At 32.4% G+C, this 17,008-nt stretch overlaps 1 protein-coding gene across 36 annotated transcripts in view; it reads right to left on the bottom strand.

Moving 5' to 3' along the window:
- LOC145260441 (serine/threonine-protein kinase BRSK2-like) overlaps nt 1-17,008 on the bottom strand; it is a 685,204-nt gene that overhangs the window by 40,944 nt on the left and 627,252 nt on the right. For 29 of the 36 annotated variants that reach the window (XM_080118482.1, XM_080118489.1, XM_080118486.1 and 26 more), the window contains one exon: nt 4,065-4,124. The exons of the other annotated variants lie outside the window; for them this stretch is intronic. In XM_080118482.1, the coding sequence (XP_079974608.1) occupies nt 4,065-4,124 (60 nt within the window). The remainder of the gene's footprint in view (nt 1-4,064; nt 4,125-17,008) is intronic. 36 annotated transcript variants of the gene reach the window in all.

Raw genomic sequence — 17,008 nt, 5'->3', positions numbered from 1 at the left:
ATTAACAGAGAAACATTTGGAATTTTGAGATTAACTTCCACAGAATCTTTGAATAGTCAATTATGGTAAACAGAATACAAGGCGGTATTCAAATAAGAAACAAACTATCCTCAGAAATTGTTTAATATAAACGGTTATAATGCCTGATCAAATGAAACCAACACCCTATTTTTAATTCTAAGAATGTATGTGCGTGTGTTTTTCTTTTTAAACCCTAAAAGTTTCTTGTGATGATGATACCTATAATAATATTAAAACTAGAGTATACATATATTATAGCTATGTACAGACCAAGTTTATTAATCATGATGAATTAAAAAGTAAAAACTGACCAGTTTTGCACCTCGATTAGAGCTCTGCTGAGTGAGGTGCAAAACGATCAGCTAGCTTTTCACTTTTTAATTCATCATGATTAATAAATTTGGTCTATACATAGCTATTATTAAATTTTATACATCTAAAAAGATATATAAATATATATATCCATCCCATCCAAAAGTTTTCATGGTAAACAATTGATGATATCTACTTCCTACTATAATAATATTAGAGGTAAAGTAAATTCTTGGAAGCGAACTAATGCAATGATTAAAAGTGATTAATGTACTTACAAAGAAGTTTTCTAACGAAGGATTTGAGAGTATTATTTTTTTTTTTTTAAATTATAGTTTTAAAAGGTTGAAAAACTTCTATAGTGAGAGAAAGAAAGGCCAAACAAAATGTCAAAATTAAATCAGCATGAACCTATGTTAATTCCTTTTGTCCTATTTTGTTTCTTATTTGCTTATATATATATATATATATATATATATATATATATATATATATAAGAACACAATTTAAAACAGTAAATAATACTTTACATGAATTTATTGCTCGACTGGAGACTGAAATAAGAAATATTAAAATTTCCTTAACCTGCAGATTTTCAAAGAAATGCATTCTTCTCATCAGAGGACAGATATTAGCAAATAAATATTATAGCAAAACTATGAATTTGTTAGTACTGGCATAAATTGAACAGCATTATATGAAAACTAATCATAAATGTAAAAAGATTAACAGCAATAAATTCATGTACAATTTACAATCTTTAATTGCGTTCTTCTATAACAATCTCTATTTCCTATTTTGGTTGTAGTGAGTCTTTATTTAGTTGGGATTACTATATAAATATTAATATTAGCTTTAAGTTTACAGGACCTTTTGCCTTGTAAACTTGATTTTTACTACTTGAGTTTAAGTGACCGTGTCTGACTGTGAAACGGTCCCTACCAAACTACTCTTTGGTCTACAGGCTTGACACTTGATATATGGGGCATTCGGACCTCTGAAACAGAGTCGATTTGGTTTTTAGCTGGAAAAATAGTTGCTAAGGGGGTCAAAATTGAAAGATTAGAATTTAGCATGTATAATCTGACGTAATGTGTATGCTCTATGCATGTGCAAATGTAGATTTACATGTTTAACTGTGTTTATTTCTCAAGTTTTGATATGCCTGCGTTGTCAGATGGTAGCGAATACCGCTAGGGACTAGAGAGCTAAATGTTTTGATTTTAATTCTAGTTGATATCACCCAAGTCATATATATATATAGTTTATTAACTTTGGACATCACCACTATATATTGGGCACAATATAATGATCAATAGAGAATTGTCTCTATAATAATAAATACAAAATCTGCATGAATTAAAATATCATATTCAAGTGTATTTTATAACTGAACAATGCCGGACGGCCTGCTCTGTCTGTGTTTCAGATCCATTCAACTCTGAGAAGTTTACAAACATCATCATCACCATCATCATCAATATAATTCGTACAATATAGCATTATTTGAGGATCGAAGTTGGTTGACATTTCAAACATCCTCCAAACACCAGGAAAATTATAAATATCCATATCATGAATTTAAGAAATATTAAAAATAAAAGCAATTAGTTATAATACTAGACTTTTCAGTTAATAACAGGCAAAAGTTATAGCCCGTTAACTTAGAATGAGTAATTTATGCCAAATTAATAGTTGCATATGGTTAAAATTGTGCTTGTTTTTGCATTAAATACTAATCCATATAAATCGCTAACTGCACATCGAACGGATACCATAATACTTAGTTCATTGCACCTTATTATAATAAAGGTCCGTACAAAATTTCAGCCAGATCAGCCAAGTAGTTTCCGAGATAACTTCTAGAGTAAATGTGGAATTGTGATGACTAATCCCTATTAATCCCTAACTGTGTATTTTACTGCGAGGTAAAATACCAAGTTGAGAAACTGGCGCAGTCTATCTTTCTCTCAAGTGTAGATGGGACTCTTAAGCCATAGTAGGCACCCCATCTAGTGATGGCGTCATGATAAAAAATACCCTTGATAGCCCTGGCAAAGCATCAAGTACTTAGCTACCAACAAGATTTGAATTACGCTACAAACTCACGTAGTGAGTTCAATCTCGGTTAAGGCTGCGTTGGTTATGGGCATTGAACGGATACCATAATATTTAGTTCGCTTCACCTTATCATAACAAAGGTTCATACACAATTTTAGTAGTTTGCTAGAAAAAAATTCTTTAGTGTAACATATTTTAACTTAAAATATTTTTGTTTGTCTGTTAAGCTTAAGTTTGAAATAGAATTTTTTTTTGTCTAATATGCCTAAGTTTGAAATAGAATTTTCTTGAGTGTAAAATGTTTAAACTTAGAAATAACATTTTTTTTGATCTGTTACGCATCTGTTTGAAATAGAATTTTCATTGATCTAGGATACTTAAGTTTGAAATATCATTTTCGTATGTCTGTCATATTTAGGGTTGAAATATTATTTTTGTACGTCCGTCACACTGAAGGTTGAAATATTATTTTCGTATGTCTGTCATATTTAGGGTTGAAATATTATTTTTGTACGTCCGTCACACTGAAGGTTGAAATATCATTTTCGTATGTCTGTCATATTTAGGGTTGAAATATTATTTTTGTACTGAAGTTCGAAATATTATTTTCGTATGCCTGTCACACTGAAATTCGAAATATTATTTTCATATGTCTGTCACACTGAAGTTTAAAATTACATTTTTTAGTCTGTCATGCATCTGTTTGAAATAGCATTTTTTTTTTATTTAGGATACTTAAGTAGGAAAATTATTTCTATAAATGTCTCTCACACTGAAGTTTGAAATGACATTTTCTTGGTTTGTCATGCATGTATTTGAAATATACACTTAAGGACACTTAAGTCAAAAACATTATTTTCATACATCTGTCACATCGAAATTTGAACTCAGTTTTTTTTTTGGTCTGTCATGCATCCGTTTGGAATAGCATTTTAATAGCTAAACGTGCAGATTGAATGTATGGATCTAGTGATTAGACTACTTGTAAATTTCTGGTGTCTAAGATCCGCAAATACTGAATTCTGTGGAAGAATCTTGTAAAATATTTGTGCAGTGTACTTGTCTTTTTTTTTTCTCACTAATCTAGCAAGGCCAGAAAATAGGTTCTTCTTGATCTTCCTTCAAGTACGCAGACACGTAATCAACAAAACATCTGGAAAGTACCAGATACTCGCAGTTGTTTGATGCTGGCTCAAATTTACTTTTATCCTGTTTTATTTTGTGTTGGGAAAATTGCATCTTTCTTTTTAACTTTTAACTTGATTTCCCAAATGCATTTTATTTATTTTATTTTTTTTTGCTTAGTTTTGTATTGTGCTTGGCAAAGGGTTTCAGACCTGTTTTTATTACTTGACGGACAGAATTGCCTTTTTAGAATAACTACACTACATTACGGCAATGTGTCTCCCCAATTCCTCAGGGTCAAGGCCTTCGTTTATTAGCAAACCCTTTTATCTTCTTCATATCCCCAGAGTGCAGTGGCTCAAAAAGCAACCATACACAAAACGGAACAGATAGAGAGAGAAGAGGGTCTGTGATAAACAAGAAGTCGTGTTGCCTTGTCTCCAAGAAAGCAAGGAGCAGCCGAGGTGACTACAGCAGAGGAGGTATGTGATGCAAAGTTACGCGCATCACGTGGGCATCATGTGGGCATCACCTTCTTATCTTACCTCTCCAGGTTTTAGAGTTGAAGAGCCACTCATGATTGAACTTTTAGCTTCCTTCATCATCTGGATTGAAAAAGACAAACAGGACCATGAATATGGTTAAATACAGAGGCAGTATGGAAAGAGCCTATGATGGCATCCTTACGGCTAAGACCAGGAGGAAGAGGATGAGGTTGAGGAGGAGGCAGTGGTGGTGATGGTTTATGGCAACTGAACGGATCACTCAAAGAGAATAGGTTAAGACAATACAGACAGATATATATATATATATGATGATTTAAATATTTGATGATTTAATAAATGTAATTTCTTTATAATTTTCTTTGCTCATATATATATATATATATATATATATATATATATATATATATATATATATATATATATATATAAAACAAAGAAATTAACTTATAAAAAATTATACGTTTATTAAATCATCAAATGTTCAAATACAGGGAATTGAGGAATGACTTCTAATGTATTCCTGTCTTTAAACATTTCATGATTCAATATATAATGTAAAATTTTTTTTTATCCGTCATCAATTTTCTTTGTTTATTAATGCCCTATCTAGAATATTAAGCATCCCTTTCAAGATAAGATTCATTTGATAATACTCATATTTTCAAATTCTCTTTTCTTCATATATTATTTAAATCCCTTTAAATACACACAAACAGTGGATTAATGGCTCCTTCTATAAACTGCAGGTATCAGTGTGTAATCTAAATATTACTGTATATATATATATATATATATATATATATATATATATAGGAAATTTATTACTGTGAGTCCAGAATGAGTTTACAAATTGTTTCAACTAGAGGAAAATCCTCAAAGAGAGGAAAAATCCAACTAGCATCATCAGAATTCATAGATGGACTCATCTATGAATTCTGATGATGCTAGTTGGATTTTTCCTCTCTTTGAGGATTTTCCTCTAGTTGAAACAATTTGTAAACTCATTCTGGACTCACAGTAATAAATTTCCTATATACTGCTCTGACTACACATTGAGCACTTTAGTCCGGTGTTTTTTTTCACCACTGGTAAATAAATATATATATATATATATATATATATATATATATATATATATATATATATATATATATATATAGGGTGACCCAAAAAAACGGGCCCCAACTCTAATTAGACCCCTTTTCTTAGTGTTTTGTCCGAATAAAATGAAACTTTGGTTATAACTAGTTTATTATATTCAAAACATCACATCAAAACACTAGGGTCTTTGGCCTTTTTTTCTCCGTTGACTGTAAAATGCTAAAATGCTCAGAAAAACAATTGAATGTCCTCTGTTTTTTTTGGGTTACCCTGTATATATATATATATATATATATATATATATATATACATATATAACTACTTCATTTACTCACATAAAATTAATATACGAAAGTATAAATTTATACGCAAACTTTAAGTATTTACTTCAAAAGTGTTCAATACATAGGTAGAGCTAGTTAGTAAGTTATAAAATATATATGGCGATTAAGCTACACTGAATATTCCACGTTTCATCCACTCTAGGACTCTTCATGCTTATATATATACAATCTTTTTTATATACATTACTGTGTTCACTTGAGATACACGAGTTCCGTCCAACTTGTCATCCTGGAATTATGAAAAATTCTGCACTGTGATCTTTCAAACAAATTCGGCAGTCTTATTTTATCTGACTGAGAAATTTATCTGGCAAACCTCGGTTCAGAAGTTTTTCTAATTCCAGGATGACCAAATGGATGGAACACAGACTCCAGCAGTATTGTATTTAAATAAAATAATTAATATTAGTTCTTGTATGACTTATGATCATAGTTGCTTTTACTAACACAACACACACATATATATGTATATACATATATATACACACACACACACACATGTACATATGTGTATATGAAAAGGACAAACAAAAGGAAGAAAATTATTAAGCACAGGAAAAATCATCAAGACGAGAAATTTACTAGTAAATCTCTCGAGTTGATAATTTCTTCCTGTGTTTAATCGTTTTTCCTCTTGTGTTTTTCCTTCATCATACATCCTATCGTCACATCATTTCATTTTATGATATATATATATATATATATATATATATATATATATATATGTGTGTGTGTATACACACACACATTCGTCTCACACACATTTCTCTTAGATTTGAGTAAAACAAAAACGTTTTCACTTAAAAAATAATCCAAGACACACACACACACACACACACACACACACACACACACACACACACACACACACACACACCCACACACACACAAGTGTTTCTTGTGCCTAAGCTTCATCTCGAACGTTGAGCTTTTTATTATCCCGAGAAGTTTCCATAATTTTTCAATACTTCTTTGAATCCCCTCATATATATATAACTTTTTGGTCAAACAAAAAAAAAATGTGATGATGATGATGATGATGATGATGATGATATGAAATAATGGTCAAATATTACGAAACAAATATTTTGTAAGGATCTGTAAAGCAAAAAAAAAAAAAAAAAAAAAAAAAAAACATATCAAACACAGTAAGCACATTTGGTGAACACTGGAGAAAGCATCATAAAAAAAGCAGACCGTAAACAGATATCGTGAAACCAAATTTCAACATTCGTTACATTTACTAAAATAATATATGTCACAGAACAAATTTTGGTAATCAAAATGAAAAGCCCCCCACCCCTGCCATTTTTGATTCAAAGTATTGTTTGGTGCCTGTGCAAATTGGGTGATATTTTCAACAAACATATTTCAGATGAAAACATTACTACATACTTACGAGTCGAAATTAGTGTAAACTCCTAAAATTACGAAAAATAATCCAGTAGAAAATAATTACAAGTAAAAATAAAATTTATCGAATTATCGAGTTTTATCGTATGTTTTAATGTGCAAGAGTTGTGCGACCAATTCAGTATGGCAAACTGACTTATCTCCCTTGCACTTAAAGGTCCTCCATTTTAAAACACACTTTACCAGAACGTAATTTTAGATGATATTTTGTTCAAAATACGTCTAGCACATCTTCTACTGGATCATTATTGTTAATCTTTTTGAATTTATATTTATTTCAACATGACACAAATTAGGTGTATCAGAATTTGGGGGGAATTTTTGACACCCCTAACACGAAACTGCGAATAAAATATAAAAAATTCGTAATTTATCTTTTAAAAGTGGGTTGTTTATTTTCTTTATGGAATATACTTCCAAAATAAACTATTAAAGTTGTTTAAAAAATAATAGAAATATTATTTTTTATTTAAAAAAAACAATATTTACAAAGTGCCGGTGCGCCTTCATGCAGACATTTTTTTTACGTAATGAAATCAATTGAATTTTAGGAGTTAATTTTTTTTCAATTTTTAAACTTTAAAAATCTATCAAAATTTTTCTATTGGTTAAAGTTTTACAATATTTCCAGGGTCAATGTGAAATTTTATGCTTTTTCCAATAAACCGAATATAATATTTTAGACAAACTTTTTTTTTAAACCCCCCCCATTTTGAAATGTATATTAAAATTTTAATAATTTATGTACCAAAGTTTTATATATCACAAATTGAAGATAAAAGATCAATAAATAATATATTGTAAACTAAATAAAAAAAAAAAAAGCGTTTTTTGGAAATTTACCTGTAAAGTCCAAAGTGTAAAACCTTTTTTTTTTTTTTAAATTGGAAGCCTATGTTCTGCTTATATTGTCCAGTAAAGTAATGGATGATGACAATTTTTTCTATTTCATTCAATATTTTCTTTTTTTAGATATTTAAAAAAAAATTTCACTCGACAACAAAAAAAAAATGAAAATATAATAAATCAAAAATTTATGTATTTCTTTGAGAAAAGAAAGAAAAAATTCCTCGAGTGTCTTTTATTTAAAAGGCAAAATCTTATAAGTAAAATTTGACTATTTTTAAACTATGGGAACACATGTTTCTTCATGGACAAGGCTAGACGACTAACGTGAACGTGTGGTTTTTACTTCCTTCTGTCCATCTGTAGATCAAAACAATAAAAAAAAAAAACTACTTCCGGTTTTCGATAAAAATGTAAAATTCTTGCATCATGGCACCTTTTTCAAATAGGCGTTTAAAAAATTCTTTTATTTAAAAAATAAATGGATTTTAAAATATAAATATGGATAAATTCTTAACAATGAAGAATGGAACTACACATTGATTAGTAATTTTTATAGGTAAGTGATTTTTTGGAATTTATATCGATTTTTTATAATCGACGTAAGTTAAATTTCATTTATTTTCTTAAAATCTTTTTTTAAAGAAAACCGATTTAAAAAAAACAAATATTGCATAATTTGCTATTAAGCCTGTTATTTTTTTTTTTAAATTTGGTCTTTGCTCCTTTAATTGAAAAAAAAAATTGGGGGTTGAATTACATTTTTCAAGTAGTTATAAGCTTGGAAAGATAGGAGGTCGAATTATTCAATATTTTTTCATGCATTCGTAAGGTCGGTTTCTGACACACCTACACATACGTAATAATGTTTTCACTGGAAATACGTTGGTTTAAAAACAATCACTAATCTACACAAGCACCAGACCTTTTATAAAAAAAATGCATAATAAAAACATACACACAGATTATAAAGACAAAATCTTGCCGACGAAAGGAACGCCAGTAAAACAGGTATACAAGTTTTGTTTTTGAATAATAATAATAATAATAATAATAATAATAAAACATAAGCCATGCAAGGACACAGATGCTTGTTAAAATAGAGTCGACGGATCGATTTTTTAAAATATGTTGTTTTAAGCAAAAACAACAGTACTTATTTGTCATGTCGAAAATAGTAATGTATCAAAAAATTATGAAAATTCATCGAGTAGAAAATTATTTATAGTAAAAAGTAATTTTTACGGAAAAAATTGCATTTTTCCTAGATGTGAACACCTTGAAGATTGCAAATACCGGGGGCATACTTATTTCCCTTTCCGCCATTTTAATGGCTGTCGTAGTGTTTCAGACCATAACAATACACCCTTTTTTATTTTTTATTTTTTTTTTACTAAAAACACAATAGCAGTTGTTTTTGATGGATTTTCGTATTTTTGGATATATTACTATTTTCGACATGACAATTGAGTAAGTACTGTTTTTGCTTAAAACCACATATTTAAAATATCGATCTTAATCGATCTTAACAAGCATCAGTATACAAAAGCTGTACTGTACATTCAACTGAAGTGGCATTTGCAATATTTGTTAATTTTTTTTTTATAAATGTGTTGCATTTCTTAGCACGTGATATGATGTCAAATTCGTGTTGGTACACATAGTCATAGAAGAGCGCCAAAAAAAAAAGAGAAAAAAAAGTATCACCTGAAAAGGTTATTATTTCTGCATTGGAAAATATAGTACAAATGACGATTATGTTACAATGTCCTTCAGTCTTTAACCCAGGTTTGATACTGGAATGCTGCCATCTATCTATCTTCTATATATATAAAAGCGAAAATGTGTGTGTGTGTGTGCGTGTGTGTGTGTGTTTGTATGTCTCGCAAAAACTTTCGACAGATTTTCACGAGTTCAGTATCATTTTAAAGTTCAACATCTTGGACGACAAATATCGAAAAATTGGACAAAAACATTCATTCCTTCATCCTTAACGGCTCTATTTTTTACAGGGAGGGGTGAAAAAAGAAATGGTATCTTCATTAGACGGCTTTACGCACGTTGTACATTGAATTCGTTTTAAATGTTATAAAAACTGACCTACTTTCATCCATGCGTCTATAGCGCGATGGGTTAAGTGACAGCGTCGTTATCTAAAGATTTCAGGTTCAATCCCAGTTATCAGATATACTTTTTTTCTCGATTTTTAAACATTTAATATTGAAACAAGGTTATTTATACCATTTTTTTTTCGCTTTTCGCTGGGTTTTTTTTCTTTTTGTTTTCCTTTTTTTGGGGTTTTTGTTTATCCGATTGTTTTAAAGAAGTTCGCTGTTTTATTTGTTTTGTTTTTTCTGATTTTTTTAAAAAGTTTAAACAGGGTTATTAATTTGCTTATTCTTTGCCCCCCCCCCCTACATACACACCTCCAAACACCTGGACAACGCCGTCCTTTTTTTTGGGGAGGGGGTTTGTTTTTCCCATTTTTTAAAGAAGTTTTACGTTCGTTGGCTGTTTTTTTGTTCATGTTTTTTCGATTTTTAAAGAAGTTTTCTTCCCTCCCCTCCCCTACACACACACCTCCAAACACCCTGGCAAGGCTGGGTACCTCCGCTAGTTTAATATAAATCAGTGTGAACCACTGGTTTAGGTATGTGAAAAAATGAATGCCCAATCCCCAAAATGTATAAATATTTTAACCCCTCTCCCTTCGCTTGAAAATCCACAAAAATTCAGGAAATCAATCAATATTAATGAAATTTCCAGTATTTATTAATTAATGATCCCAGAATATAATGAACTCATTTTTTTTTTTTTTTTTTTTTAGATCTTAGTGAAAATGTATTATTTTGTGTAAACAAAAAGCACTTTTACATTATGTTATAGTTTTAAGCACTAAAAACAACAAAAAAGGCTTGAATTTGATGATTTGATAAGTGGTACCTCCAAGTAAAAAAAAAGAAAAAAAAGAAAAAAAGTTTTCACATCGTTATAAGCGGAATTGTTTGTATTAATAAATTACTACCTCACACTCACACATTAAATTATTTAGATATTTTCAATTTTCCGTGACAATAAACATTGATAAGCGTTGTTATGCTTTATAGCATTTATTTCGTTTGCAATATTAACAGATTCTTTGTAGATATTTCTTATCTAATATTTAGGTGTTGTAAATTAGGTTTTAATTGGATAAATAAAAAGCGTGATTGAATATTAAATCCTCATTGATTTATTTCGTTCAATATTGATTCATATCAACCTTAATTATGGACAAATTTCTAAAAAAAAAAAAAAAAAAAAAAAAATGATGATGACTGTTGTGAATATGGATTATCTCCTCTTTGATAATCCAAGCTGTACATTTCTGCTTGTCACATAGACGAGTAGTAAGATTCTTCTATAAATATAAGAGTGAAAATGTTTGTGTGTGTGTGTGTGCATTTTCGTGTATGTCCAAGAAAGGCTTTTTCCCGAGAACACAACTCCTTAAAACTGTTTATATCGCGCCTAAAGCTTCGTTTATATCGCGCGTCAAGGCTTCGTTTTCTTTTTTAAAACAACTAACGATTTTTGTTTTCATTTACCCCAAAACACACACACCTACAAACACCCGGGCAACTGCTCCCTCCTCATGATGATAGTCCAATGAAGCTTCAAAAACAATCGGTCACTGCCACTTTAAAAAGAGACACCTGCTATTTTGGGGGCTTATCTAAACACCTATGAGTTTCATGCCCTGCCAGAAATACTCGTCGTCATAAATGTGGAAAACTTGGTCAGTTTTCAAAGGTATGCTTCTAAAACCCTATACAAAGCTACTCGTCAAAATACATCTGCAACTTTAGCCGCCTCCTCTGACTGCCTTTCAAAAACTATTATAAAAGTGAAAATTAACCGGATATCTAGGAATGATCTGCTCAATACTGGGAGCTCAGAAAATTTTATCAATGAAAGCTTGATAAAAACCAACAAATTGTATTTTGTCCCCTTCCCCAGCAGGGTAACAATGACAAACACGTCATTGTCTGCACAAGTAAGTGATTATTGTTTGGTAGACATACTATTTAATGATGTCTCCTACAAAACCACTAAATTATCCATACTGAAAAACGTTTGTTGTGAAATAATACTGGGACATGATTTTTTGCAGCAACACTCACAGATTGAAATTCCGTTTGGCGGTTCAATGTCAACATTGAAAATTTGTGGATTGGCAACAGCAAAAATCCAGTACCTGTCACTTTTCGAAAACCTAACTGAAAACTGCAAACCCATAGTAGTGAAAAGCAGACATTTTTCTTATAAAAATTAAAAATTTATTTACTTTGAGATAAAAAGACTACTCGAGGAGGGTATAACTGAGCCTAGCAAATCACCCTGGAGGGCTCAGGTAGTTATGACCACTTTCGAAAACCATAAAAAGAGAATTGTTATAGATTATTCCCAAACCATAAATAGATTTACTCTTTTGGATGCCTTCCCACTACCCAGGATAAATGAAATGATAGGCAAAACAGCCAAATATTCTATGTTTAGCACTCTGGACTTGAAAAGCGTGTACCATCAGATCGCCATTAGACCTAGAGACAAGCTATACATAGCTTTCTAAGCGAATGGTCGACGATATCAATTTTTCAACATTCCTTTTGGTGTTACGAATGGGGTAGCCAGCTTCCAAAGGATAGTCGGCCAAATCATAACAGATGAGAAACAGGAAGGCACATTTGCGTACATTGGCAACATCACAGTATGTGGCTATAATAAAAAGAAACAACGAAAATCTCAGATGATTCATGTCTGCCATCAACAAATACAACCTTACCCTAAATAATAACAAATGCTCACTTGGATTAGACAAAATAAACCTGCTGGGTATACCATAAGCAAAGGTTTTATGGCACCAGACGCAAATCGATTGAAACCTTTACTTCAGATACCTTCCCCTCACAATCGGCCTTCCCTTCGACATGCTAGGGCATGTTTGCTCACTACTCCCAATGGATTGCATCATTCTCAGAAAAGATACATCCATTAACACAAGTAAAAACGTTTCCTCAGCCCCGTCAAGCTGTTGAGGCATTTGAGGGACTGAAAAAAGATCTTATGAAATCAGCAATTACAACAAAAGACCAAAATATTCCTCTGGTTGTTTAAACAAATGCGTCAGACTGTGCTACTGCTGCTTGTTTGAGACAAGCTGATCATCCTGTAGCCTTTCTTTTCAAGGATCCTCTCATAGGCTGAACGACGACACCCCACGATTGAAAAGGAGGTCTACGCTATAGTCGAGGCGTTAAGAAAATAGCGACACTACCTGATCAGACGCCACTTTAAACTTATTACTGACCAAAAATCAGTTGCTTTTATGTTCAACTCCAAGACTACAAGCAAAATGAAGAATAAGAAAATAGCGAGGTAGAGAATTGAACTATCTTGTTTCTCCTTTGATGTCAGCTACTGACCCGACAAGGAGAACTTAACAGCTGATACACTGTCAAGAGTATGCTGTATGGCATCAAGCGGGCATGAACTCTAAATGTTACATAAGAATCTCTGTCACCCCGGCATTACTTGAATGGTTCATGCTGTGAGGTGTAGAAATGTGCCTTTCTCAGTAGTAAAAAGAATTACAAATTCCTGCTAAACATGTGCTGAAATAAACGCTTAGTTTTATAAAAGGAAAACTGGCATTTTAAGAAAAGCAACACAACCGTTTGAAAGGTTCAATCTTGATTTTAAAAGACCGCTACCAAGCAAAACAAGGAACCGATATATATTAACTGTTGTCAACAAATATTCACAGTTTCCCTTTGACTTCCCTGGCTCAAACATATCAACTACTGCAATTATACAATGCCTCTGCTCACTATTTGCCATCTTTGGAGTTCCTGCCTATATACATTCAGACCGAGGGGCTTCTTTCATGTCAGAGCAGCTTTGACAATTTCTACAGGAATGAGGAGTAGCTATAAACTGGACAACTCCCTACGACCCTAAGGGTAACGGCTTATGTGAAAGATATAACGGCATTACTTAGAAGACTATTCAATTGACTGCATCAAATAATGGATGTTCGATTGATAATTGGGAAAATCTCCTTTCTGTCGCATAATATTTCATTCGATCCCTATTGTGTACTGCCACAAATGCCACCTGACATGAAAGATTTTTACCTTTTCAGCAACGGAGTTCGGCGAGAGCTTCACTTCTATCTAAGCTCTCTTGACCCGGTACTGTGTTTCTGAGATGATATGCACGTTACACCGAGAATGACCCCTTGGTGAACGAGGTAGAGCTCATAGAGGCGAAACCCCAGATGCTCTTGTATGACATGCAGATGGTAGAGAGTCTGATGCATCTCTCAGAGACCTAGCACCTGCAGGAGATGTACCAGGATAGCCCCTGAGGAAATACCAATTCCCCCTAATATTGAAGCACTGAAATTGCTCCTGACATGTTGTCTAATGATGCTGTCTCCGTTGGGGCTCCATCAGACACTTCAGATGAGTCAACACCTGAATCCCTGACAGATGAAGGACTAGTACCAAAAAAAACGTGTTCATCCAGAGACTGATGCGGAACAGCCTCTGAGAAGGAAAAATTTCGGAGCGAGGTATTTTAGAGCCCACAGACAGGCTCACACCCAAGAGCCTCCCTGTTTGAATACTCCGACCACGAATCATGGACTGCCGAGGCAGCCACTGTGAGCTCGTAGGGAACCTGGACATTTAAGGGACTCTCTTTCCTATCAGTGAGAAATTTGGTGGGGGAGAATGTTGTGAATATGGATTATCTCCTCTTTGATAATCCAAGCTATAAAAGCCGTACATTTCTGCTTGTCAAGTAGACGAGTAGTAAGATTCTTAATTGAATAAAAGATCACTAGATGAAATCTCTTGCTCTGTTTTCATTACAATGACAATAGTAATTATTTAACTTTATTTAGAAAAACACAAGTTTACCGGTTGCATAGTAATGATTACTTGAAATTTGGATTTTAATGGATTGAAGATACTCACATTCCTTCTCCATTGTGTGTAATGTGCAGCCAGATGTTGTCTCATGAAACAATGGTTTTAGATTAGATGAAAAGACACCTCCTAATCTGCAAGTTAGACTTTATCATTTTATTGAATAAAGACTTTATGAGCATAAAATATTGATTGTTTTGCGATAAGTGTGCTGTGGGAATTTAACCGTATGGTTTTCGTAAAATTTGGAGCCAAAAGTAGTGAATTCTGTGACTTATCATGAAAATACCAAAATAAAATTAAATGTTTTCATTTTATCTCTAGGAAATTGTCTGTCTTTGACTTATAGAATGTCCCTAAGCCCTATACGTCCCGATTCATTATGAATGCTATGCCTGGAAGCATTCTTTTTAACATAGTCAGATTCCACATTCATGACCCCAAGTTGTAATCCTTGTGCCTTTGAAGCCTTCATCTTGGTTCTTCCCACAAACACACATTTTTCGTTTTTGGATAAGCCCTATGTTTAAAGCCCCAATGAATGCATGCATTTGCTCAACAGTAACAGGTTTCCAGGACCACATTTTGGAATGCTGCTGTAGCACCCCTGATTTTGCTTGACACCAGACAAAATAGTTACTTGTCTCATTCACCAAGAAGTCCCAGAGAGAATCAATGTCATCACTAATGGGTCTAAAAATATGCTCAAAATATGTCACTGGGGAAGTAGTTGGTATTGGAGTGAAATCATGGAAGATTGGTGGCTTGTCAGCATGCACATCTCTAATTGTCACCCAAAAATCATTGGGGACATTATTCGGGGTAGGCCTACTTGCTCGCACTGGAGCTGGCTGATCACCAAAATCAGTATCTGAGTTGTCAGCATCATTTCTGGATTGCAGTGAGTCAGAATCAACAGGTTCATAAATATCATCAGTTTCATTCTCAGAATTCTCAAAATCACTTCTTTCAACATCACTTCCGGAATCATAACTGCCATCAGAGTCATTCAAAATATCTAGCACTTCCTCTACATTGAACAATAATCGCCAATTTGTCTGACTGCGTCGGACTTCATTACCGGAATTCATAGGCACCGCCATTTTCTTCCACAATGACAACATCAGCCCACTCACTCATCTATAAAGTCACCAGACCGTACCATTTTTCAGTGGGGGTGTTAGTTACATATACATGAATGAAGCACATGGTAAAACAACATTTATGTCGTTACACTGCTAAGATGACAAGCGGCATTATTGTTACTAGACCGACCTAAGGGTTAAAGAGCTCAATAGTGTACTATTGAAATTATTATGAGTTGTGCTCTGTGACTGGATGAAAAACAACCAATCACAGGATACCTTTTAAGATTTTCACCAAACCCTACGAGAGTGGGTTTTACAAACGCCTTTCCTCGTTTACTTGTGAACTCCTTGCGTAAACATATTTTTGTCTGTTCCAGGACATGTGTGACGTTTTCATTCAGCAATTACAGCACAGAACTCAAAGATGTATTTTTTCCACCCAGCCAAAAAGATACAGGAAATATAAAACTGTTAAACAGACGTATCTTTCAGATATGTTTCTCTGCAAACCAACTGCTTGCAAGAAACATTTTTTTCTTTCCACTCTTTCTCTGAAAATACAATTTTTATAACATTTACAACTGTTTTGTGTTTCTTTCTTCTTGTCAGAGTAATTATATTTTATTTAGCGCATAAAAATGTTTGGGAACCCCTGATTTAAATAAATAAATAGAAAGGTTTTGTCCACAGGGCTTTACATTGTGCATGATGTTTTCCAAGTGGCAACTAGAATTAATAAAACGCTTATCTTTTGGCAGTTATATTTTTATTCACCAACTATCTTCCAAAACTCACTACTGGGTGAAAAATATCTTTTCAATCTGTTTTATTAAAACGAGTGAAATCAAATTATTTAAACAATAAAAGTTTAATAGAACAATATATTCTTTTTTCACGAAAGCTGTTTAAAAAAAACATCTGAAGAAATTCGAATGTTTATACTTTCAAGTCTCAACATAAAAGTCAATGCATATTTAGAATTACACTTATTTAAAAAATACAGAAAAATCTTTATGATTTATGTACTTATCACAGAAATGAAGATGTCATATTCTAAAAATCATGTGGGTTTGGCTAATAAACAAAAATATTCAGTTGTCAAAGGTCAACTAAAGATAAATTTGTCCATAGATCTCTGGTCCAGTTATCTGAAGTATATTAACATTAAAACAGCCCAGATCTATTTTAACTCAATCATACGATGATATTTTGAAATA

This window comes from Euprymna scolopes, chromosome 36 (genome assembly GCF_053919585.1).
Source record: "Euprymna scolopes isolate OS-2025 chromosome 36, ASM5391958v1, whole genome shotgun sequence".
In the NCBI taxonomy this organism is placed as follows: domain Eukaryota; kingdom Metazoa; phylum Mollusca; class Cephalopoda; order Sepiida; family Sepiolidae; genus Euprymna; species Euprymna scolopes.
The sequence above is the reverse complement of the archived record's forward strand: the minus strand, read 5'-3'. Positions and strand labels throughout refer to the sequence as shown.